Source organism: Lampris incognitus, chromosome 7, assembly GCF_029633865.1.
Source record: "Lampris incognitus isolate fLamInc1 chromosome 7, fLamInc1.hap2, whole genome shotgun sequence".
Lineage (NCBI taxonomy): Eukaryota > Metazoa > Chordata > Actinopteri > Lampriformes > Lampridae > Lampris > Lampris incognitus.
In genome coordinates, this window is record NC_079217.1 from 47,840,628 (window position 1) to 47,867,694 (window position 27,067).

General features: G+C 44.5%; 2 protein-coding genes across 2 annotated transcripts; both read left to right on the top strand.

Annotated features, from left to right (window-relative positions):
* The first annotated feature begins 330 nt into the window (after nt 1-330).
* On the top strand, nt 331-25,722 carry LOC130115255 (uncharacterized). Its single transcript, XM_056282870.1, has 4 exons — nt 331-519; nt 6,100-6,549; nt 25,228-25,427; nt 25,642-25,722. Exons 1-4 carry the CDS (start codon nt 366-368, stop codon nt 25,720-25,722), a joined length of 885 nt encoding a protein of 294 aa, XP_056138845.1. The 5' UTR covers nt 331-365.
* Nucleotides 25,601-27,067, top strand: LOC130115976 (gastrula zinc finger protein XlCGF57.1-like). Its single transcript, XM_056283877.1, has 2 exons — nt 25,601-26,169; nt 26,338-27,067. Exons 1-2 carry the CDS (start codon nt 25,812-25,814, stop codon nt 26,616-26,618), a joined length of 639 nt encoding a protein of 212 aa, XP_056139852.1. The 5' UTR covers nt 25,601-25,811; the 3' UTR covers nt 26,619-27,067.

The following is a 27,067-nucleotide window of genomic DNA, read 5'->3' on the forward strand; positions in this document are numbered from 1 at the left end:
AAAATCTGAGAGAATTGACAGAATTGTAGATGCAGCCAGGACATTGCAGGGTGCTGTAGGAGTTTCTGAAGAAGGTGTGCAGACACTGCTGAGGCTTTTAGTCCCTCCCAGAAATCTGTAAAATAACTAGTTTAATTGAGAAGACGTGATTTTTTTAAGTACACGTTCTGAGCACACTCCATTCCCGTTGGTGGCGGTAATGCGCCAAATCGTTATTTGCCAGCCGCCAATAATCCTAAAAAAGATGAAGACGAAGACGCAGAAGAAGAAAAAAGAAGAAGAAGAAGAAAAAATATCAACATGGGGACTTCAGGAGATGGAATTTGTCGTCGTCTGAAGACGTGTTTGTTTAACCGCTGAGATCAATGATGGATCAGCCCATCACGGAAATATGTTTGAAGTTTGAAAGAAGGATCGCAGATTATGAGGCTGAAATCTTACGTCTAAAGGAGGAAAATTCTCGTCAGAGGAAACTACTGGACGCCATTTATAAGCCTGAAGTACGGATATACAAATCAGGTTTGTACGAATGAACTGGCCAAACTATTCTTTTAGGTCATTTCACCAGGATCATTTAGTTAGCACAATGTTTTCTAAATTGATCTTTGTTAGCGGGGCGGACCGAAACAATAATTCAGGCCGGGAATTTGACTGCGTCCCAGGCCACCGCGAGCATAACCACCGGACCGCTGAACCTGTTGAATCAGATAAACTGGTTCAACCTTCCTTGAAGATTATTACCTGGATTATTGAGCATGCATCAAGACACCAGACCACTAATTTTGTAGGCTAACCCTATTTGTTTTTGTACGGGTAGTCTGGTACTCAGATCAACATAATGTTGGCCATTATGTTCATCTGGGAGGACAGTTCCAGTTTTGTGTGAGTGCGCGCACGCGCGCGCGTGTTCTAGCGTGTGTTTTTGACTGACAGGTCCCTTACTGGCGAACGTTTTGCTTAAATGATAAATGGTTAATAGACTGCATTTATATAGTGCTTTTACAGTCTACTGACCACTCAAAGCACATTACAGTGGATGCCTCACATTCACCCAGTCATTCATATACTGGTGGTGGAGGCTGCCATGCAAGGCACCAGCCTGCTCATCAGAAGCAGTTAGGGATTCAGTGTCTCGCTCAAGGACAATTTGAAAAGCTCTCCGCAGGAGTCGAGGATCGAACCTGCGGCCTTCCGATTACTAGATGATCCGCGCTACCTCCTGAGCCACGCCGCCCATTATTTTTGCTGCTTATTTTATGACATTTAGCTGCATCCGTGATAAGGGTCTCTCTCTTTTATCCTCTCCCTTGGCTCCACCTTGCTTTTTCTTCTGACTGTCAATTCCGCCTGACGACTTGTCTAAAATATACTCGTTAGAGAAGCACGTAGACGGTTGCTATGTGCGTCCCCGAGAGACGTGCTGACGTAGTTTTTGGTGCGCGCACCCTAAGCATCCACAAAAGTCTGAGTGAAAATAAACATTCATAATTACTAGAAAACCTGGTTCAAAAAACAGCTAATTTTGCTGATTAGACCTTTTTAAAAAAAACAAAACAAAAAATCTCCCCAATTGTACTTGGCCAATTACCCTATTTTCCGAGCCGTCCCGATCTCTGCTCCACCCCCTCTGCCGATCCAGGGAGGGCTGCAGACTACCACATGCCTCCTCTGATACATGTGGCGTTCCCAGCCACTTCTTTTCACCTGGCAGTGAGGAGTTTCACCAGGGGGACGTAGCACGTGGGAGGATCACGCTATTCCTCACAGTCCCCCCCCCCCCCAAACAGGCGCCCTGACCGACCAGAGGAGGTGTTAGTGCAGCGACCAGGAGACATACCCTGTCTCTGCTTGTGCTCTGATGCTCACTTCTCCATACAATTATATTACAAATGGAAAAACATATTTGACAACTCACTACTGGCCCGGCGGTAGCCCTGGTATTTAGCCTTGATATTCGAATATAAATTCAAACTCGCCTACATTCCTCTTCCATTATCAAAAAGGATTTTGTCACATCTGGGTAGTGTAGCGGTCCGTTCTGTTGCCTACCAACACGGCGATCGCCATATTGAATCCCCGTGTTCAGGGGCGAAAATCTGCTATCAACTTTGGAGGGGACAATTACATGACATTTTCTCAAGCGCAATTCCTGAGGGGGACACCAAAAGTAGTGATGTAACTCATAGCCTACGTTGTGATATGTTAAATGTATATTAAGGAACCATAATTACTACTACTGGATAATTGATAGGTAGTTAAGTAAAGGGTTGTCACAACTTGTTCAAATGTTTAAATCATTATGCTACTACTACTATTACTAATAGTTAAAGCAGTGTTCCTTATAAGTCCAATATGTATGCCGGTATTTGTATTTACAACAAGCAATACCAAGAAAGGCTAGTAGGTGGCAATGATACTATACACTGTATGGGTGCAGTTTTCGTAAATACAACAAGCATGGTGTGATCTCATCTAAAAGAATGTCCGTTGAGAAACGTCACAAATTTGGTCTCAGTATTGAATTGACCTTTTTATTTTACTTTTTCTGATACATTTATATAGTCATTAAATATGTGCCAGTGACCTGAGTCTACTACAATAGCTTTATAAGAAAAAAGTTACAAAATAAGTACAGTTCTAAAAGCGAAATAAATAACCCAAACAAATAAACCAAAATATCCTTCAAAAATACTTAATTTATTGTTCACTCAGTGTCTCAACTCTTCAAAAACAGCTATGGACAAGTATGTCACACAAAGTATGCAATTTAAAATAAAATAACATAACACAAAATAAATAATTACTAAGTGTACTGTCATATAGAAAAAAACCGAAAACTACAAAAGAACCAAAATCATACTATACACCACTGTTCTCAAACAGGGGTCCCTGGTGTAATTGCAAGGGGTCCGTGAAATAAAAAAGTGTCCTGAACATATTCAGTACCATAAGGTTTCCAGTAACTTTACATATAACATAGAGGAGGTGATGGTCCCTTAGAACCGCTCAAAACCTTGTCTGCCTTGCTTCAAAATATGCAGGGGTTCCAGTACCCAAAAAAGGCTGAGAACCACTGCTATACACACTACTGAACTAATGAACAAAACAACCAAACATATGTTTGCGGGTTTCAATGGGTCCAACAAATTGCTGGCAGATATTTTCCCGCTTGAGACTGTCCAGCCTGTCTTTGTGTACATTACAGACAACTACGCTGTTCAGTCTCTCTTGGCCCATGCTAGCCCATAGCCAAGTCTTCAACCTGTGGAGTGCACTGAAACTCCTCTCAGCCTCACATGAAGACACTGGCACCACAAACAAAATTCTGATCAGCACCTCAACTTGGTCAAACAACCCCCGCACCTCCACTGGAAGCTTCCTGAGGACCTCTGCTGTCTCTCCACTGCTGCTACAGTTCAGGGTACTGATCTAGAGACTCATCCAACTTCCCCGTGAAAAGCGCCCTTTCCAACTTTTGCAGGACATGTAGACTGTCCTGGTCAAAAAAGTCGCCAAACTCAACCGCCACACCATCCAACACTTTAAAAAATTCTGCCCTACAGTGATCCACTGCTTTACTGGCAAATCGTCTTGAGTGTGTCTCAATGAATTCAATGGAGTAAATCAATGTTTTTGCTTTCTCAAACACTGCAAGGTAGCTTTCGTTATTTCTCTTCCCCCTAAGAGATGACTGCACACACTCGACTGCAGCCTGCATACCAGAGACAGTTTGAGTTTTCTTCTGCAGTGAAATGTTTAGGCGTTCAAGCTCTCCAATAACAGCAGAGGCAAGTGTGAGGCCCGACACAGTCTTGCCTTTGCTTAAATGCTCAAATCAGCCATTGGCAGTTGACCTGCGAGACCGGGATGAGTTGGGTAATTGGCCGAGTACAAGTAGGGAGAAAAAAGGGGGGGGGTTGTTAAAGTGACTGCTCTAAAGGATATCACTTAATTTTGTCTGTGAATGTTCTCATTCGTCCAGGTCATGGTTATCCAAAGGAATTGAATCAAGTGCAATTGGACTTGGTATATATCCGTGAAGACGTTTCGCCTCTCATCCAAGAGGCTTCATCAGTTCGTGCCTTTCTGACTAGACCAAGCTAGTCTGACTGGCTGGTGATGAAACTCAGATATTTATCCTCTTTGGAGTCGTTATCAGAGCTATTGATGTCCATGGCTCTCTAAACTCGGTCATGTACAACATTGCCAAACATGTAGCCAACCTCTTGACCCCTTTAGTGGGTGAAACACCTCACCATATCCAAAACTCCATTGACTTTGTGAACAAGGTCCAAGGCGTAAAACTGGAACCGAATGAAACCATGGTATCCTACGACGTGACCTCGTTATTCACCTGCATCCCAACCATTGAGGCTTTGGAAACTGTGAGGCAACATTTGCTACGGGACGACACCCTCCACGATAGGACCAACCTCAGCCCAGACCAGATTTGCCAACTACTGGACCTTTGCCTGAACACTACATATTTCCAATTCAGGGGCAAGTTTTACTGACAGAAACACGGCTGTGCAATGGGCTCACCAGTATCTCCCATTGTGGCCAACTTATATATGGAAGAGGTAGAACACAGGGCCCTGAACTCCTTCAGAGGAACACCTCCGAGCCACTGGTTCAGATATGTGGACGACACGGGTCAAAATCCAAACACAAGAGGTGCAAGCATTTACCAAACACATCAACTCAGTGGACAAGAACATTAAGTTCACAAGGGAAGACGTAAAGAACAACAGTTTGCCCTTCTTGGACTGTGACATCCACATTGGGGAAGACAGGAGCCTCCACATTGGGGTTTACAGGAAACCTATACACACAAACCAATATCTACTTTTCGACTCACACCACCCTCTGGAACACAAACTGGGCATCATCAGAACTCTGCAACACAGAGCCGACAATGTGCCCAGCAGCACTCAGGACCCAACGAGAAGAACACAAACACTTGAGGGGAGCTTTAAAAACCTGCGGCTACCCCAGTTGGACCTTTGTGAAAAGTGCAACACGTTCCAAAAAGACCAACTGGGTGAGCGATGAGGAGAAAAGGAACAGAGGGAATAACATAGTCATCCCATATGTTTCTGGGGTCTGCGAGAAACTCAGGAGACTTTTTAACAAACACCGCATCCTGGTATACTTCAAACCCAGCAACACACTCCCAACAAAGACTGGTTCATCCCAAAGACGGTGTACCACACACCCAAAAAAGCAATCTGGTGTATGCTGTACAATGCAATGAGGATTGCACTGACCTTTACATAGGAGAAACCAAACAACCACTACACAAACGGATGGCCCAACACAGAAGGCCAAACTCCTCAGGACAAGACTCAGCAGTTTATCTACACCTAAAGGAGAAGACACACTCCTTCGAGGACAGCAACGTACACATTTTGGACAGGGAAGATAGATAGTTTGAAAGATGGGTGAAGGAAGCCATCTATGCGAAACTGGAAAAACCATCCCTCAACAGAGGAGGAGGTCTGCGACACCACCTATCTCCCACTTACAATGCCATCCTTTCATCTCTACCCAGGAGAATCAAGAAGCTTAGCCTCCAAGAACAACAGTCGGTCACTAACGGCTCCAACGACTCATGACCACCCAATGGAGCACTAACAAAGTCGAAACTAACACCCTCAACGACATGTCTGCCTCAGCGACCGTTGCTGCTTAACATCGGATCACAAAGAGCCATGCACATCAATAGCTCTGATAACGACGGGCGTGGCTAAACATTGGAACTCAAAAGAGCCACGCATATCAATACCTCGGATAACGACGGGCGTTGGTAACATCGGAACACAAAGAGCCATGGACATCAATAGCTCTGATAACGACTCCAAAGAGGATAAATATCTGAGTTTCATCACCAGCCAGTCAGACTAGCTTGGTCTAGTCAGAAAGGCACGAACTGATGAAGCCTCTTGGATGAGAGGCGAAACGTCTTCACGAATATATACCAAGTCCAGTTGCACTTGATTCAATTCCTTTGGATATCACTTAATATTGCATTGCCCGTGATTTTATTTAAAGGTGTCCAGTCATAGTATCCCTTAATGTTTATATGTCTCTCCCCTCTAGACCTCCAGCAGTTCCTTGTTTCTGAAGATAAGGTTCCCTCTGTGAAGCAGGAGTGGAGCCCCATCCTGGACCAGGGGGAGCCAAAGCCCCCACACATTAAAGAGGAAGAGGAGCAACTCTGGAGCAGTCAGGAGGAAGAGCAGCTTGAAGGACTGGAGGAGAAGGCTGACATTACCGAGCTGTCATTTCCTCCTGTCCCTGTGAGGAGAGAAAATGATACGGAGAGAGCTCAATCCTCTCAGCTTCATCAAAGCCAAACTGAAGAGAAAAGAGAGGCAGAGCTTCCAGCCAGCACCTTAACTGAGCAGATGAAACCAGAAACTGATGGAGAGGACTTTGGACCAATAGAACCAGCCAGTAACCTCAATCAAGATTGTAATTTACAACCAACTAGTGATGGATATCTCTCTTCAGACTGTTGTGAAAGTGAGACTGAAGACAATGATGATGGTCGGAACAAGACTAGAGAACCTCACTCATGTTTGGACACAACGGAGAACAATGAAATCAGTAATCGGCAATCTGCTGAGAATCAACCCTTCAGTTGCTCAGTCTGTGGTAAAGGATTTTTTAATAAACACGTTATGGAAACACACATGATAATACACACAAGAAAGAAGCCTTTCAGTTGCTCATTCTGTGGTAAAGAGTTTTCTGAAAGAGGAAATATGAAGAAACATATGATAATGCATTCAGGAGAGATACCTTTCAGTTGCTCAGTCTGTGGTAAAGGGTTTTATCAAAGAGGACATATGCAAGCACATATGATAGTACATACAGGAGAGAAACCTTTCAGTTGCCCAGTTTGTGGTAAAGGGTTTTCTCGAAGAGCGCATGTGCAGTCACATACGAGAATACATACGGGAGAGAAACCCTTCAGTTGCCCAGTCTGTGGTAAAGGGTTTTCTAAAAGAGGAAATAGGCAGAGGCACATGATAATACATTCAGGAGAGAAACCCTTCAGTTGCCCAGTCTGTGGTAAAGGGTTTTCTCAAAGAGGAAGTATGCAGACACACATGATAATACATACCGGAGAGAAACCCTTCAGTTGCTCAGTCTGTGGTAAAGGGTTTTCGCAAAGAGGACATATGCAGTCACACATGAGAATACATACAGGAAAGAAACCTTCAGTTGCCCAGTCTGTCATAAAGGGTTTTCTGAAAGAGGAAGTATGCAGAGACACATGATAATACATACAGGAGATAAACCCTTCAGTTGCTCCGTGTGTGGTAAAGGGTTTACTGAAAGAGGAAACATGCAGAGACACATCAGAATACATACAGATGTGATGAGAAGGGGGTTAGGGACTTTTAAGCATTCATGATTCTGTACAATTTTTTTCAGAATATGAATATGATCACACTAGTAGGCATGGTTCCCATTAAAAGAAAAATTAAAATGTATTGTCTCATGTGCATCTGTATCTCAATTTATATACTCAGTATACACTCACCGGCCACTTTATTAGGCACACCCGTCCAACTGCTCGTTAACGCAAATTTCTAATCAGCCAATCACATGGCAGCAACTCAATGCATTTAGGCATGTAGACATGGTCAAGACGATCTGCTGCAGTTCAAACCGAGCATCAGAACGGGGAAGAAAGGTGATTTAAGTGACTTTGAACGTGGCATGGTTGTTGGTGCCAGACGGGCTGGTCTGAGTATTTCAGAAACTGTTGATCTACTGGGATTTTCACGCACAACCATCTCTAGGGTTTACAGAGAATGGTCCGAAAAAGAGAAAATATCCAGTGAGCGGCAGTTCTGTGGGCGAAAATGCCTTGTTGATGCCAGAGGTCAGAGGAGAATGGCCAGACTGGTTCGAGCTGATAGAAAGGCAACAGTAACTCAAATAACCACTCATTACAACTAAGGTATGCAGAAGAGCATCTCTGAACGCACAACACGTCGAACCTTGAGGCAGATGGGCTACAGCAGCATAAGACCACACCGGGTGCCACTCCTGTCAGCTAAGAACAGGAAACTGAGGCTACAATTCGCACAGGCTCACCAAAATTGGACAATAGAAGATTGGAAAAACGTTGCCTGGTCTGATGAGTCTCTATTTCTGCTGCGACATTCGGATGGTAGGGTCAGAATTTGGCGTCAACAACATGAAAGCATCGATCCATCCTGCCTTGTATCAACGGTTCAGGCTGGTGGTGGTGGTGTAATGGTGTGGGGGATATTTTCTTGGCACACTTTGGGCCCCTTAGTACCAATTGAGCATCGTGTCCACGCCACAGCCTACCTGAGTATTGTTGCTGACCATGTCCATCCCCTTATGACCACAGTGTTCCCATCTTCTGATGGCTACTTCCAGCAGGATAACGCGCCATGTCATAAAGCTCGAATCATCTCAGACTGGTTTCTTGAACATGACAATGAGTTCACTGTACTCAAATGGCCTCCACAGTCACCAGATCTCAATCCAATAGAGCACCTTTGGGATGTGGTGGACCGGGAGATTCGCATCATGGATGTGCAGCCGACAAATCTGCAGCAACTGCGTGATGCTATCATGTCAATATGGACCAAACTCTCTGAGGAATGTTTCCAGTACCTTGTTGAATCTATGCCACGAAGGATTAAGGCAGTTCTGAAGGCAAAAGGGGGTCCAACCCGGTACTAGCAAGGTGTACCTAATAAAGTGGCCAGTGAGTGTATATATTCAACTGGGGACCTCCATCAACAGCAGGCTGACCTTCAATGACGACACAATAAGTATTGTCTTGAGCTGCCAGCAGATAACTTACCTGCTACGGAGACTAAGGTGTCTGGGTGTAGCCCCTGCCATCCTCTGCAGCTTTTACATCTGCCATATTGGGAGTCTCCTTACTTTCTCTTTCCTGGCCTGGTATGGACGAGTGTTTGAGGCCAACTAGACCAAGCTGTAGAGGGTGACAACGCTGAGGTCTTAGCTCTATGGACAATGGTGCTCAGGTCTCCAACTGCTTTACATGCAGTGGGCAGTGAGTAAAGCAGGAAAGATTGCCAGGGATAAAACACGATCTCAACACCTGCTTGAAGAGCCTACCCTGTGGCAGGACATATCATGTTCCCTACTTGAAGAACAATAGAGGGAGAGATGGCTTGATCCCGTCTGCTCATACCACGACTAAATAAGCACAGATACTTTGCCCCCACCCCCAGCCACCTTTCTCTTGCCCCAGAATACCTGGACCTATTGCTCTAAACCTCCACCTTCACCTTGAACCACACCCACCCCGCCCAGGACTGTCTTGTTCTTATCTTTGCTTTGTTTTTAAACCCAACTTCTAGCTGATACCTGATCTTTTATGTTTGTTTATCTAAGTTGTGTGTGTGTTGCTGTACACTCTGACCTGAACCAAACGAATTTCCCTTGAGGATAAATAGACATCTTATCTTATGTTGTGTTATTCTAGCTTTTCTACTTAAACAGGGAAGAACGCAGGTGTGCATCTGGTTTGTTTGTTCATCTTTAATGTAAAAAAAGCTGGATTTAAAAACATTTTTTTTAGCTAGCATTCGTTATGGTGCTAGTGCAGCGACCAGGACACATACTCCCACCCGCAGATGCAGCCAATTGTGTCTGTAGGGACGCCCAACCAAGCCGGAGGTAATGCGGGGATTTGAATCTGAGATCTCCGTTTTGATAGACAACGGAATAGATCACTATGCTAGCCGGACCCCTGGGGGTACCCGATCCTTGGGGTAGACCAACTTCTGGCGTAGCGTGTTTTGGGGTTTGAAAGCAACCGAGCGCGGTGTTTGGGCCCGTCTCAACTTTATGTTTATGTTTATTTAGATCCCCATTAGCTGTTACACAAGGCAACAGCTAGTCTTCCTGGGGTCCACATTAAAAACTTCCTACAACAACATCCATGTATACACATGCTTTCACATGCACGCATACATAAATAAACACAATAAACACAATTGCATCATAAATTAAATTCATCCCCCACCCCATCCCACCCACCTCAATTAAACCATTATTATTAGAGAAGCCAAATACATAACCCCCCCCTCCCACACTCACACACATACACACTTACAGTAGCATCTATCACAGACTACTCTTACCAACTGCTTTGAGCTACACATTTCAGAATAAAAATATAAAAAGTTATGTATTGGACATTTTAGACATTTTGTGTGTCTATACCCAAAAATAACCTCTTAAGTTGCTTTTTAAGACTTTCTTTACTTGTTACTTGAGTAATAACGTACTATGGCAACCTATTCCACTGTGAAATGGCCCTATACATAGCAGTTCTTTTCATTGCATTTGTTCTGGGTTGAGGAATTGTAACATGACCCCTGCTAACTTGTCTTGTTCCATGTTCCTGTCTGTCCTGGGGAAAAGTTATTCTTGAGTACAGGCAGTAGGGTTGTTTTGACGCAACTATATTCCTGAATAACGTTAGAAGACTACGTGTTAATCTGTCTTCTACTTTCAACCAGGCAAGATCACGGTGCATTTGGTCTATACCTTTTGTCATTGAACACCTGAGTGCAAACCGTGCTGCTCTATTCTGCACTATCTCCTGTTTTGCTGCACTTCGTCGCCGACTGCCTTTCACGGGCGGTTGTTAACGCCGTTCACTTGGGACTCGACTACGCCGCTATGGCAGCGGACCAAGCCAAGGACGCGACCGTTCAAGACTACCGGTCGACCCCTACGGCGCTACGTGTGGAGGACGTGACGTTCGACGCGGCCAACACCACCCTCCTCTGTGACATCTCCACCGGTCAACCGCGCCCCCTGGTGCCTACTTCCTGGCGGCGCCGAGTTTTCGACACCATCCACGGCCTTTCCCACCCGGGAGTGAAGGCCTCGACCAAGCTGGTGAGCGTCAAGTTCGTTTGGCCTGGGCTCCGTAAGGATGTTAGAGCCTGGGCCGGCTCGTATGTGGCGTGCCAACGCGCCAAGGTGCACCGCCATACCAAGGCCCCTTTGGCGCCGTTTGTGGTTCCAGAGAGGTGGTTTGACCACGTCAATGTTGATCTGGTGGGTCCCCTGCCCCCCTCCCGTGGTTATACGTTCCTCCTCACTATTGTCGACAGGGCCACCAGGTGGCCAGAGGCTATTCCCTTGTCCTCCACGCTGGCAGCAGAGGTAGCACGGGCGTTCATCGGCTGCTGGGTGGCCCGTTTCGGCACGCCTGGTGACGTCACGAGCGACCGGGGCTCCCAGTTTACCTCGGAGCTCTGGACGGCGGTCGCTGAGCACCTGGGGGTGAAGATCCACCGCACTACGGCGTACAACCCGCAGAGCAACGGACTTTGTGAGCGGTTCCATCGGGACATGAAAGCTGCTCTGCGGGCAAGCCTCACTGGCTGCGACTGGATGGACCGGCTCCCGTGGGTCATGCACGGCCTGCGTTCGGCCCCGAAGGAAGACCTCCTGACCTCCTCCGCTGAGCTGGTGTATGGCCAGCCCCTGCGGGTTCCGGGGGAGTTTCTTCCGGATGCTACGGCTCCCTGGTCGGCCGCCTCTCACCTCAGTGCGTCCCGGAGCGCTGCCGGTACCTTCGCTCCCGTTCCGATGTCTCAACACTGCCTCCCCCGGTCCTACGTCCCCAAGAATCTGCCATCGGCGAGGTACGTCTTCATTAGGCACGACAGCCATCGGTCCCCGCTGCAGCCCCCATACGACGGGCCCTTCCGCGTCCTGGAGGCGGGGGATAAGAACTTTGTGGTGGACATGGGGGGCAGGCCGGAGCGGGTCACTATAGACCGTCTCAAGCCCGCTCACTTGGACATTGGGGAGCCAATGCAATTGGCCCTACCCCCGCGGCGGGGACGCCCTCCTAGGTCGGCCCCGGCACCTGCCTCTGTTCCTGCTTCGGCCCCGCCTATGGCCCGGGTTTCGGCCCCATCTGTTTCCCCTCCTGTGAAGCGCAGCCGTTATGGCCGCAGGGACCGCCCCCCGACTCGTCACCTGTTTTCCCCGTGACTTTGCACTATGTCATTGACTGTTCTGTTGTAGAGTCTATTTTTATGTTCATGACTTGCACTTTTGCTGTTTTGCATTGTTTTGTGTAGGTGAATCCTGGGGGGGGGGGCCGTGTGCTGACCCACATCTATATAACTAGAGACATTCACCTAAGAGGACGGTGTACCTTTAAGGGGAGAGGCGAGGGGGCATATAATGCACTTCCGCTTCCGGTTCACAGTTCAGTGTCGTTGTCGAATATATGACATGCAAAGTTGGAGCTAGTAAACTACCTCGACTACGTCTACTCTCACGTCTCCTGTCTCGCTATTTTCTAACTCCACAGCGTCCAAATAAACTGATTCAACTTTATTTGAATATTTTTACACTTTATGTAGTTACTTAACATCTACATTGGGTTTTGAACAGTTTTCTAGCTTTTTATGGATGTTATTCGTCCGTCGCAGCGACGAGGACCATAGTCATCCTGTGATGGATGACTGGTGACTTGTACGATGATTAAAGTGAGGAAGAGTTTCGCATCATCATGCCCACTCTCGTACCACCTACTACCAGTGGCAAGACTAAGCAAGACGACTGGCAATGGAGACGGATGCAGATTTTTTTCTCAGGGCCGAAGCCTTTCCCGTATACGAGTATGCCCGCAAGGCAGCCGGGGTTTAAATCAGAGTTTTCCTTCTCCTAGATGAATTGCCTGACAAGGCTAACGAGCTTCATCTACCCGGGTTTGGATTTCAGAGTCGTCCTTCTCCTAGACTCGCTGCCAACCAAGGCTAACGAGTCCAATCGACCCACCCGGTTATACCGCCGGGAACCCGGTCGCCCCCGCAGCAGTTGTGAAAACAGGAGGTACCACGAGAAGATGCTGCTGCGGAGACATTTGCGTAGGAGCGGCCATATGCTAAGGTCCTTTGCTAAGCTTTTTAGAGATACATTTTGCTTGAAGAATGTATTGCAAATAGTTACTTTTGATTGTTTGATTTGGTTTAGAATGGCAAATAGCAATAAACATTGTATACATACTTGTTCTTGTTGTTCACTTTGGTTTTTAACATTTTCAAGTATTTCTACATTTTTGGGTTTTAAAGACGATTTTTTTATAATTTTAATTTATGACTGTAAACTACTAATAACACACGTTAGCCCCTAGTTAACGGGTCTGACCCCTTAGCCGAACGGCAAGTGATGTCGCCTTGTGGTGCAGTACACCTCGTATCGAATCCCGCACAGAGCAAGAAAATAAACGGTTACATGACTTTTTTTTTACATTTCATGTGTTCTGTTGGATTCCTTGGATAATGTCAATTTTTCCAAGGTAATAAAGTATTTCAAAAAGGTTTGAACACTGGCAGGAAAGCTGGTGTGCTTGCCTACTTATTTTTAAAGAATTGTTTATCACTTTCAGGAGGTGCATATATTTCACCAAAGTAATCACTGATTGGTTAATTGTCCTTTTCGCAATAATAGATCATCCCTCTTTGTCTTTTATTTGTTTTTTGACATTCAAATTTAACCGTATTAGATGTTAGAATTGCTACTCCTCTTTCGCGAGTATTACAGTGGGAGCTAAGGTGTTTTTGAATCCAAATCTCTTCAATTTCTCTTGCTGTTTGTGATGGGTGTGTTTCTTGTAGGAAGCTGATCTGTGTTTTTTCCTTTTTAATTGTAGCCATAATTTTAGCTCTTTTGACTGGGTTTCCTAACCCATTAACATTCAAACACATTTAGCCCGTGCTAATGTAACCCCCTATCATATTACAATAGTTAATTTACATTTATGGGTACTTATGCGTAATTCGGTACTGTCACTTTAAGAGACCGTGATCCTACGTCAGGCTTGCTGGGCGGTACTCTTCCGCATTACATTCTATGCGAGCTGGCAGATCACCCGTCGTTACCGTGATTGTAAGCCTGAACATTTTTATTTCTTATATTAGGTAAGCATGTGTAAACCTATCAGTACCACGTGTAACACATTTTGTGTTGAATATCTTAAGTAACCTGAAAAGTAAAAGTTTAAATGTCGTGGTTCATAAATATATTTGCAACGTTGATGTGACTAGCCTATGGTTACTAGCCTTCACCACACTGTGTAGCTAGCGTTAGCCCCAACACGTGAATGTAATTCTCTGCTATACTGTGGTTTTACTATCTTCTAGAGGTTGGTGTATTTCGGAAATGTTTACAAATGTCACATTGTCTGTTTCGTTTTGTTCTGTGAGTAGAAAATATTGTAGGTGGTAATTTTCTTAACGTTAATTTCAATCGTAGTATGTATTTTGCAATAGCAGTTAAACTTGTACTCTTCTGCATTACATTCTATGCGAGCTGGCAGGTCACCAGTCGTTACCGTGGTTACAAGCCTGAACATTTTTATTTCTTATATTAGCGAACTGCTGTTTGGACACGGCCCACAACCTAGCCATTAAGGTTGCGTCTTCCCGTCAGCAGATTCATCCGTCCTAAATCGTCCATCGTTTACTGCGTAGCGCCTCCTGTTGGCGAACTCGACGAACTGTGAGCCAGGAAACGCTTCACGGATTTATTCAAGTAAGACTGTTCCAGTAGCCATTCACTCCCTGGATTTATTCAAGTAAAACTTCCAGTTAAGGGCCCAAACGAAATATCTCCTTTTGTTTATTATTTTGTTTATTTGGGTGTTGTGCACAACAGGGGTATTGCAGCGCTGCAACTTATCAGTGTATAATTCATACTTGTATTTTGCATATATATATATTATTTTTAGTAGAGAAGCCAGACACATTGGTCAGACAGAGGAAACAGTCTGTCACGTGATCCTTCTGTTCTCGCCATATCATTGGGGCTGCAAATGGCATTGCCTTCCGAGTACCTCTGAGCCAAGCTCTCAGGTTGACTTCACATGTTGCACAACAAATGCGAGGAGCCCAGGGTTTCTCTTGGTCACCAATTTTACATCTGAAGTAAAGCTGATAGGCTTTCTTAATAAGTGCAGTCATGGTACGTCTTTGAGCCTTAAGGGTATACTTACCACAGACGTAACAGAATGTATCGCAGCTGTTACAACATTGACGAGACATTTCTGCTGTATTAAATCTTCCTGAAGACAATAAATCCTCTTGTTAAGTTTACTCACTATGCTGTTGTCTGAAGAACATGTGCATCAACATGTGTCCAAACAGCATCTGTCAATGTGAGCAGCTTTTATAGCCTGTCTGCCAGCATCTAACCTGACTAAGCATGCCCAGGCATGCCCGAGACAACATTTGCATAGCACCTAGCCACCTACACATGCCGAAGTATGCTTTGACTGACCAAAACAGCTCGCTTTGTGGGCAACAGGCTAGTAGACTTAAAATATGACGGGACATCACAAAAATTGGTTATATACAAAATTGTATGTGATAGGAAAGATTTAAGGTGATTTTTGTGATCAGCAGGCCAAAATCACTAAAATATACCCAAAAGTGTTCAGGAAGCAAAATCTTTGTTGTCCTCATGTAAGAACCCTACTCGGGCAAATGCAAATGAATACAAACGATACAGAGCATTAGCAAGAAAGACTGTTAAGGATGGAAACAGAAAAAATAAATGTTGGAGGACAGTTTGTGGGACACTATATCTGGATAGCCCAGTCAGGTAGATATGGTCCAGAATCCATAAAATGTCTGAAAAAGTTGTCAACACATGGATTCCAGCTCTGAATGATGAATGTACTGAGGCTGTAAAGAAAAAGCGGACACTACGTGTTGAGATTTTTCAGGATGTTCATAAGTCAAAGTCACTAGGGGATGAGGGCTTTAGGATAAGGAAAGAAGCCTTGAAAGAACAAAAATGGAAATTAAACGATGTATTTGAGGGAAACAGCTCATCTTATTCTACTGCTTTTGGCTGCTCCCGTTAGGGGTCGCCACAGCGGATCATCCGTTTCAATCTCTTTTTGTCCTCTGCATCTTCCGCTGTCACACCAACCACATGCATGTCCCCCCTCACCATATCCTTTAACCTCCTCTTTGGCCTTCCTCTTTTCCTCTTGCCTGGCAGCTCATTCTTCAGTATCTATCCATCCATTATCTGAACCGCTTATCCTGCTCTCAGGGTCGTGGGGATGCTGGAGCCTATTCCAGCAGTCATTGGGCGGCAGGTGGGGAGACACCCTGGACAGGCTGCCAGGCCATCACAGGGCCGACACACACACACACACACACACACACACACACACACACACACACACACACACACACACACACACACACACACACACACACATTCATACCTAGGGACAATTTAGTATGGCTGATTCACCTGATTTACATGTCTTTGGACTTTGGGAGGAAACTGGAGGTCCCAGAGGAAGCCCACGTGCAAACTCCACACAGACGATGACCCGGGATGACCCACCAAGGTTGGACTACCCCGGGGCTCGAACCCACACAGTAAGTTTTTACTGTGCAGGACCTTCTTGCTGTGAGGCAACCATGCTAACCACTGCGCCACCATGCCACATTCTTCAGTATCCTTCTCCCAAAATACCCAGCATCTATCCTCTACACACATGTCCAGACCATCTCAATCTCACCTCTCTTGCTTTGTCATCTGGACCAACTGCCTTTCCACTGTTCATCCTCTTCATAGCTGCCCCGCTTGGCACTCTGTAAACTAAATTCCTTATCTGCTAGTACCGTCACCCCTGTAGCTTTTATCAATCTTTTATTGAGAGTCTTCTAAGTTTTTCTTTTATCTGCTGGTTTCACAGCCTCACGGTAAAAGACAGAAAACAGCCTGAACAACATTGTTAAAATCTGGTAAAAATATCACTGGAGTGAAACAAAGAGATCTGAATTCTTTTGCAACCAACAAATACCACAGAAAGAGGCAAGTTTTTCTTTTTTCTTTTGAGACACTTTATTGATCCCCATAGGGAAATTACGCTCTGCATCTTTAACCCACCCCAGCTGTGTAGCTAGGAGCAGTGGGCAACTACCGTGCAGCATCCGGGACCAACTCCAGTTCGTTTTTCCATGCCTCGGTCAAGGGCATAGACAGAAGTACTAACCCTAACATGCATGTCTTTTTGATGGTTTTGGCTTCTTCTGGACATGTTCTAGCAAGTGAATTTTCTCTGTTGCCATCAGGGCGTCATTATGTTTTACCTGCTTGTAAAACTAACCGTTATTCTAAATCATTCATACCTGTTGCAACATGATTATTAAATGCTCCATAGTGTTTTTTTTATCAGATTGTTTTATTGTCTTCATCAAGATTATCTTATTGTTTCTTATTGTATAATTTCATAGATTTTATTCCACATTTATCTCCCTCGGGTATTATTATTTCTTGTTTGTGTTATTTGTTTGATTGCATGTTACTGTGTTTTGTGTTCACAAGCTTCTCCAAACAAATTGCCCCTAGTGGGGTTAATGAAGTTGTTTGTATTGTGTTGTATTGTATTGTATTGTCTCCAAATCAACCAACCTAAATTGTCCTCTAACACAGTGGTTCTCAACCTTTTTGGGGTCCTGGACCCCCTCCACCTGATCTTGGGGGAGGGGGGTTGCAATTTGATAGAAACAGTAGAAACTGCATTTTAAATTGCATTATAGCATTTATTCACTCTTTGGGGCAAAAATAAGAGCTTTCAGTTGTAACTTAGATATAGTTAACAAAACACAATTCTTATGCAGTAACTTTCAGATATATGTAACAAAACAGAATATGTATTCAGTAACTTTCAGATAAATGTAACAACAGAATTTTTATGCAGTAACTTTTAACAATGCGAACGGGAGCGAGATCTCTTATTAAAATACAATAAATTACACTTGTGAAACAGATGTAATTAGAGAAAAAAGTCCTGTTACCTTTTATAGTTTAGGTAGATAAAGGTCTCAGTCACATTTGAGTAAAATAATCCTATTTCTATAAATGTCCTAGGATCTTTTTTTTTTAAAGATATTTTATTTTCACGGACCCCTTGCAATTACACCACGGACCACTAGGGGTACGCGGACCCCCGGTTGAGAAACACTGCTCTAACATACTCATTCTTAATCCTGTTAATCTTTGTCACCCACAACAAAAATCTTAGCATCTTCAATTCTGCCTTCTCCAGTTCTGCCTCCTGTCTTTTTGTCAGTGCAACAATCTCCAAACCATTCAGTGTAACTGGTCGCACTACCATCTTGAAAACGTTCCCTTTAACTCTTGCTGGTACCCTACTGTTGCAAATCACTTCTGACACACTTCCCCATCAACTCCACCCTGCCGGAACTCACTTCTTCACCTCTCTTCCACACTTCCTGTTACTTTGAAGAGTTGACCCCAAGTATTTAAACTCATCCACCTTTGTCACCTTTACTCTTGCATCTGTACCATTCCACTGTCCCCCCTCTACTTCATGCATATGAATTCCATCTTGCTCCAACTAAATGTTATTCCTCTTTTCCTCGTTGCATACCTCCACCTCTCCAGGCTTTCCTCAACCTGCTCCGTACTCTCACTACAGATCACAATGTGATCTGCGAACATCATAGTCCATGAAAACTCCTACCTGATCTCATCCTTCAACCTGTCCATCACCATGGCAAACAAGAAAGGGCTCAGAGCCGATCCTTGATGTAATCCCACCTCCACTTTGAACCCATCTGTCATTTCTACCGCACACCTCACTGTTGTCATACTTCCCTCATACATATCCTGCACCACTCTTACATACTTCCCTGCCACTCCCGACTCCATTATATACCACACCTCTTCTCTTGGCATGCTGTTTTATGCTTTCTCTAAATCCACAAAGACACAGTGTAACTCCTTCTGGCCTTCTCTATACTTCTCCATCAACACTCTTAAAGCAAACATTGCATCCGTAGTGCTCTTTCATGGCATGAAACCATACTGCAGCTCGCTGATCATTACCTCTCCTCTTAACCTAGCTTCTATTACTCTTTCCCATATCTGCATGCTGTGGCTGATCAACTTTATACCTTTGTAGTTGCTACAGTTCGGTATATTACCTTTATTCTTGAAAATCGGTATCAGTATGATGCTTCTCCACTCCTCGGCATCTTCTCACTTTCCAAGATTGTGTTAAACAATCTAGTTAAAAACTCCACTAACATCTCTCCTAAACACCTCCATGCTTCCATAGGTATGTCATCTGGACCAACCACCTTTCCACTCTTCATCCTCTTCATAGCTGCTGTCACGTCCTCCTTGCTAATTCACCATATTTCCTGATTCACTATCCCCACATTATCCAACCTTCTCTCTCATTTTCTTCATTCATCAGCACCTCAAAGTACTCCTTCAAACTTCTCAGCACACTCTCCTCGCTTGTCAGCATATTTCAATCTCTATCCTTCATCGCCCTAACCTGCTGCGCATACTTCCCAGCTTGGTCCCTCTGTCTAGCCACAAGTCTAGTACAAGTCTAGTACTCTGTCTAATACAAGTCCTTTTCTCCTTCCTTAGTGTCTGAACCTCTCATATACCATACCCCTTTTCCTTTGCCTTCATTGCCTCTCTCTTCACTTTACACTGCATCCCCCTGTACCTGTGTACTTTCTTCATCTGTGTGACTATCCCACTTCTTTGCCAACCTCTTTCTTTGTATACTTTGCTGTACTCCTCATTCCACTCCGACTCTCACCTCCACACTCATACTCTTTCTCCTCTTTCGTTGCCTGTTCATGCCTTCCCCCTCTCCTTCTCCTTCACCCAACAGTAGCATAGCTTCCACCGGCACCCTGCTGTCCAACAGTACCAGTGGTGGTCGTTGGTAACCCGGGCCTCGACTGATCTGGTATGGAAATCTGATTTTTGATCCACATATTTGATTTGGCAAAGGTTTTAGGCTGGATGCCATTCCTGATGCAACCCTTCCCATTTATCTTGGGATGGAAAGTTTGTAGGGATAAAACTTGGAGATGTATGATCGATCAGGATAACTAGAAGTGGGATGTTATCATTGATTGTATCTCAAAGCATCAGAGAGATGGAGCCCCTAAGATTGAGATATTTAGAAGTCTCTGTGTAACTTGCTTGTCACTTGGATTAAGAGCAGATAAGAAGGGAGTGATAAGTGGTGTGCCACTGTCAGCAGAAGCTGGATCATTTCGGAATGTTGCAGGTGTGTGTGGGGATAGAAGTAAATAACTAGATTCCAAGAAAGGAAGAAGGAGGGCAGTAATTCTGTGTGTTTGATCTTTGAGGGGAATTGCTGGAAAGAGTGTAACTTGATTATGTGAGTTACAGGGTTAGGCCTATGAGAGAGCTCCTCTCAGATGTTTTTGTTGTCAAGAATATGGACATGTTGCTGCAGTATGTAATGGGAGTCAGAAGGTGTGGGAGATGTGGGAAGGACAACTGCAATGTGGGAAAATTGTGAAGTGGAGAAAGTGCAAGAAAAGTGCCTGCACTGCAAGGGACATCATTTTACAGGGTCAGCACAGTGTACAAAGGGATTTAAGGAAGAGAAAGTGAATAAGATTAGCACAAAAAAAAGGATTGTATGCTGAAGCTGCTAAAAGAATGGAGAGAAACAATGAGCATGATGTGAGACTAAGATGCTAAGGCAGACGAGTCAGTCAAAAAGCATGCTGAGTTTTGCTTTTGTAAGGATCAGATGGCCTTTTTGGCAATGGCAATTAACTGTACTGCTGGAGTAGAAAGAAAATCTGAGAGAATTGACAGAATTATAGATGCAGCAAGGACATTGCAGGGTGCTGTAGGAGTTTCTGAAGAAGATGTGCAGCCACTGCTGAGGCTTTTAGTCCCTCCCAGAAATCTGTGAAATAACTAGTTCAATTGAGAAGACATGAGTTTAAAAAAAAAAAAAAGTAGACATTGTGATCCACGTCCATTCCAGATGGTGGCGGTAATGCGCTAAATCGTTATTTACCAGCCGCCAATAATCCTAAAGAAGAAGAAGAAGAAGAAGAAGAAGAAGAAAAAAGCAAAAGCAGAAGAAGAAGAAAAAATATCAACGTCGGGACTTCAGAAGATGGAATTTGTCGTCGTTTGAAGATGTGTTTGTTTAACCGCTGAGATCAATGATGGATCAGCCCATCACTGAAATACGTTTGAAGTTTGAAAGAAGGATCGCAGATTATGAGGCTGAAATCTTACGTCTAAAGGAGGAAAATTATCGTCAGAGGAAACTACTGGACGCCATTTATAAGCCTGAAGTACGGATATACAAATCAGGTTCGTACGAATATACTGGCCAAATTATTCTTTTAGTTAATTCCACCAGCAGCATTCAGCTAGCACAATGTTTTCTAAATTGATCTTTGTTAGCGGGGCGGACCGAAACAATAAGTCAGGCCGGGAATTTGACTCCGTCCCAGGCCACCGTGAGCAAAACCACCAGACAGACCGCTGAACCTGCTGAATCAGATAAACTGATTCAACCTTCTTGGATTTTCTTACCTGGATTATTGAGCATGCATCAAGACACCAGACCATACATTTTGTAGGCTAACCCTGTTTGTTTTTGTTTCGGGTACCAGATGAGTTATAATATTGGCCATTATGTTCATCTGGGAGGTCAGTTCCAGTTGTGTGCGTGTTTGCGTTTGCGTGCGTGTTCGCGCGCGCGTTCTAGCGAGTGTTTTTGACTGACCTGGTCCCTTACTGTTGAACGTGTTGCTTAAATGATAAATGGTTAATAGACTGCATTTATATAGTGCTTTTCCAGTCTACTGACCACTCAAAGCGAAATACAGCGTATGCCTCATAATATTCACCCATTCATTCATCCACTGGTGGTGGAGGCTGCCATCCAAGGCACCAACCTGCTCATCAGAAACAGGGGTTCGGTGTCTTGCTCAATGACAGTTTGACCCGCTCTCCGCAGGAGCCGAGGATCGAACCTGCGACCTTCCCATTACAGGATGATCCGCGCTACTTCCTGAGCCACGCCGCCCATTTTTGCCGCTTATTTAATGGCATTTAGCCTTTCTCTTTTATCCTCTCCCTTGCCTCCACTTTGCCTTTTTTTCTGTCAGTTTCGCCTGGCGACTTGTCTAACATGTAGTCGTTAGAGAAGCACGTAGACGGTTGCTATGTGCGTCGCCGAGAGACGTGCTGACGTAGTTTTTGGTGCGCGCACCCTCTCGCCGGGGGCATTCACGCCTGATGCGTGAATTCACAGAGGCTGGTCAACTCAGTCCTGCTTGCTATTGTATATATTTTTGCTATTATCGCTCGTCAAGTTGACTATTCAGGACAGTCCAAAACAACCCTCAGGTCACCTGGAAATGTCCCGGTGCTCCCCATGGTCTGTCAGCGTCTGTTTGTTAGTAAGTTTAGTAGATAAATCTTGAGGCCACTGGACACAGACTAGACTGATAAAGAACACATGTTTCGAAAAAGCTTTTTTATTATCAATATTTAGTGGATTTTACTTATGTCTCAACTTCTTTTTTAAATCTGAAAATTAGAAAACAGAAAACTACTTAAATCCAAGGTGCGATTTGCCGGGTCTATATATCCCTGCCTCCGCTGAATTATTCCAATCTCTGGTGGGGACAAAATTAATCCCGCGCCCCTCATAGCGATGCTACGTCTCCAATAGACCATATAAAATTGCAAAAATTATGTGTGTATATATATATATATCCCCTTTCCCCCCCAATTGTATCCGGTCAATTACCCTTGTTGTGTAGTTAGTTCAGTATCAGACATCAACACATGAAGCAGAGGAACAGGGGAGCGTGTACTTTACTTGGCACTTTTTCTTCATAGACACACGTTTCTTCTTCTCCTTCTACACATGCGTAACAAGAGTACCTACAACATATTAACCAATATTACCACCTAGCGGTCTCCAGCGTAAATAGTATTAACAGAACACAATAATGCGTCGCTATGTATGTATATGGACACAGCATCTTCCCCTTTTGAACAAAGAATACTTCTAGTACCTTAGATTAGAACTGACAGTATTACACTCTGAATAATGTATGTAACCCAATAACATCATTCACTTATTACTATTACTACTACTTTCGGCTGCTCCCGTTAGGGGTCACCACAGCAGATCATTCGTTTCCATTTCTTCCTGTCTTCTGCATCTTCCTCTGTCACACCAGCCACCTGCATGTCTTTCCTCACCACATCCATAAACCTCCTCTTTGGCCTTCCTCTTTTTTGGTTACTTGAACCAATATATTCACTGTAAACATTCTCAGGCAGCATAGAAACACCAGACCCTGTATCAACAAGTAACTCAACAGTACATGCCTGTGCAGTAATAGTAGCAGTACACATTAGCTTAGCAGCTGTTTCAGTAGTAGAACTAACAGTTAAGACAGTAATATCAGGCACAGACATTACATTAACAGACTTTTGGCAGGATTTGCACACTCTAGAAAAGTGTCCCATCTTTCCATATGTTTTACATTTGCAGTCCTTTGCAGGGCAGGATTTATCGTTGGCTTGGTGGTAAGCTAAACCACAACGATGGCATGTGTGGGTCGCATCCGTTTTCTGAACGGTCTTGTATTTTGGCTTACGCGCCTTCTTTTGCACTTGAATGGCGGCAACGTGCTTTGTGTCACCATCAGCAATGACTTTTGCATCATCTATAGCAGCTTCAGTACGCCTAGCTACTTCCAAAGCGCTATCAAGTGTCAGGTCCTCCTCCATTAACAGTCTCTCACGTATACGAGGATTATTTTTCTTCTCTACGGTCTGATCACACAGAATTTCACTTTCCATATTGCCAAACTTACATTTCTTCACAAGCTCGCACAGCGCTGCCACTCACCCACAGCTTGAGCTCGTTGCCTAAAGCGGTACCTCTCGGCGACAAAGTTCAGTTTCGGGGTGAAATACACTTCCAAAGTCTGCATGGATCCATCGTAGGTATCAGCTGTGAGCAGCAAGGTGCTGTAGATTCTTTGTCCCTCCGTTCCTAAGCAGTGAACTAGCGAGTCACTTCCCCCGATAGCAAGCAGGTAATCGTCGAGCAACTTTTTCCACGCAGCAAATGCGGTTTTCGGTTCAACTGGGCACTCCAGGAACACGGCAGGAAGTTGCAAGGAGAGCAAAGCCACCCCTTCATCACTACTACTCTCGTCACCACTTTGTTGTGTAGTTGGTTCAGTATCAGAAATCAACACACGAAGCAGAGGAACAGAGGAGCGTGTACTTTACTTAGCACTTTTTCTTCATAGACACACTTTTCTTCTTCTCTTTCTACACATGCGTAACTCACAGTACCTGGAACATATTAACCAATTTTCACCTAGCGGTCTCCAATGTAAATAGCATTAACAGAACGCTGCATCATTATGTATGTATATGGACACAACAACTCCACTCTTTCGAGCCGTCCCGATCTCTGCTCCACCCCCTCTGCCGATTCAGGGAGGGTTGCCAACTACCACATGCCTCCTCTGATACATGTGGAGTCGCCAGCCAATTCTTTTCACCTGACAGTGAGGAGCTTTGCCAGGGGGACGTAGCACGGGGGAGGTCCCCCCAAATACCGCCCCCCCCCACCACCAAACAGGCGCCCCGATCCACCAGAGGAAGTGCTAGTGCAGCGACCAGGACACATACCCTCTCTTCTCCATACAATTATATTACAAATGGAAAAACATATTTGACAACTCACCACTGGTCAGGGGATAGACCAGGTATGTAGCCTTGATATTCCAATATAAATTCAAACTCGTCTGCATTTCTTTTCCAAATATCAAAAAGGATTTTTGTCACATCTGGATAGTGTAGCGGTCTATTCCGTTGCTTACCAACATGGGGATTGCCGTATTGAATCCCCGTGTTACTACCGGCTTGGTCGGGCATCCCTACGGACACAGTTGACCGTGTCTGTGGGTAGGAAGCCAGATGTGGGTATGTGTCCTGGTCGCTGCAGTAGCAACTCCTCTGGTCGGTCGAGGCACCTGTTCGGGGGGGGAATAGTGTGATCCTTCCTCGCGCTGGGGGGAATAGTGTGATTCTTCCTCGCGCTATGTCCCCCTGGCGAAACTCCTCACTGTCAGGTGAAAAAAAGCGGCTGGTGACACCACATATAACAGAGGGGTCATGTGGTAGTCTGCAGCCCTCCCCGCATCAGAAGAGGGGATGGAGCAGCGACTGCTCTAAAGGACATCACTTAATATTGCATTGCCCATGATCTTATTAAAGGTGTCCAGTCATAGTTTCCCTTAATGTTTATATGTATCTCCCCTGTAGACCTCCAGCAGTTCTTTGTTTCTGAAGATAAGGTTCCCTCTGTGAAGCAGGAGTGGAGCCCCAGTCTGGACCAGGGGGAGCCAGAGCCCCCACACATTAAAGAGGAAGAGGAGAAACTCTGGAGCAGTCAGGAGGAAGAGCAGCTTGAAGGACTGGAGAAGAAGGCTGACATTACCGAGCTGTCATTTCCTCCTGTCCCTGTGAGGAGAGAAAATGATGAAGAGAAAGCTCAATCCTCTCAGTTTCATCAAAGCCAAATTGAGGAGAAAAGAGAGACAGAGCCTCCAGCCAGCACCTCAGCTGAGCAGATGAAACCAGAAAGTGATGGAGAGGACTTTGGACCAATAGAACCAGCCAGTAACCTCGATCAAGATGGTGATTTACAACCAACTAGTGATGGATATCTGTCTTCAGACTGTTGTGAAAGTGAGACTGAAGACAGTGATGATGGTCGAAACAAGACTAAAGAACCTCACTCAGGTTTGGACACAATAGAGAACAATGAAATCAGTAATGAGCAATCTGCTGAGAATAAACCCTTCAGATGCTCAGTCTGTGGTAAAGAGTTTTCTAAAAGAGGATATATGAAGAAACATATGATAATGCATACAGGAGAGAAACCTTTCAGTTGCTCAGTCTGCGGTAAAGAGTTTTCTCATAAACATGTTATGCAGTCACACATGAGAACACATACAGGAGAGAAACCTTTCAGTTGCTCATTCTGTGGTAAAGAGTTTTCTAAAAGAGGAAATATGAAGAAACATATGATAATGCATACAGGTGAGAAACCTTTCAGTTGCTCAGTCTGTGGTAAAGAGTTTTCTCATAAATATAGTATGCAGTCACACATGACAACACATACAGGAGAGAGACCTTTCAGTTGCTCAGTCTGTGGTAAAGGGTTTTCTGAAAGAGGAAGTATGCAGAGACACATAATAATACATACAGGAGATAAACCTTTCAGTTGCTCAGTCTGTGGTAAAGAGTTTTCTCATAAACATGTTATGCAGTCACACATGAGAACACATACAGAAGAGAAACCTTTCAGTTGCTCAGTCTGCGGTAAAGCGTTTTCTGAAAGAGGAAGTATACACAGACACATGATAATACATACAGGAGAGAAACCTTTCAGTTGCTCAGTCTGTGGTAAAGGGTTTTCTGAAAGAGGAAATATACAGAGACACATGAGAATACATACAGGAGAGAAACCTTTCAGTTGCTCAGTCTGTGGTAAAGGGTTTTCTGAAAGAGGAAGTATGCAGAGACACATAATAATACATACAGGAGAGAAACCTTTCAGTTGCCCAGTCTGTGGTAAAGGGTTTTCTCAAAGAGGAAGTATGCAGAGACACATGATAATACATACAGAAGAGAAACCCTTCCGTTGCTAAGTCTGTGGTAAAGGGTTTTTTGAAAGAGCAAGTATGCAGAGACACATGATAATACATAAAGGACACAAACCCTTCAGTTGCTCAGTCTGTGGTAAGGGGTTTTCCGAAAGGGGAAACATGCAGAGACACACCAGAATACATACACATGTGATGGGAAGGGGGTTAGGGCCTTTTAAGCATTCATGATTCTGTACAATGTTTTCAGAATATGAATATGATCACACTAGTAGGCATGGTTCCCATTAAAAGAAAAATTAAGATTTATTGTCTCAGATGCATCTATATCTCAATTTATATATTCAATATATATATTCAACTGGGGACCTCCATCGACAGCAGGCTGACCTTCAATGACGACACAATAAGTATTGTCTTGAGCTGCCAGCAGATAACCTACCTGCTACGGAGACTGACGTGTCTGGGTGTAGCCCCTCCCATCCTCTGCAGCT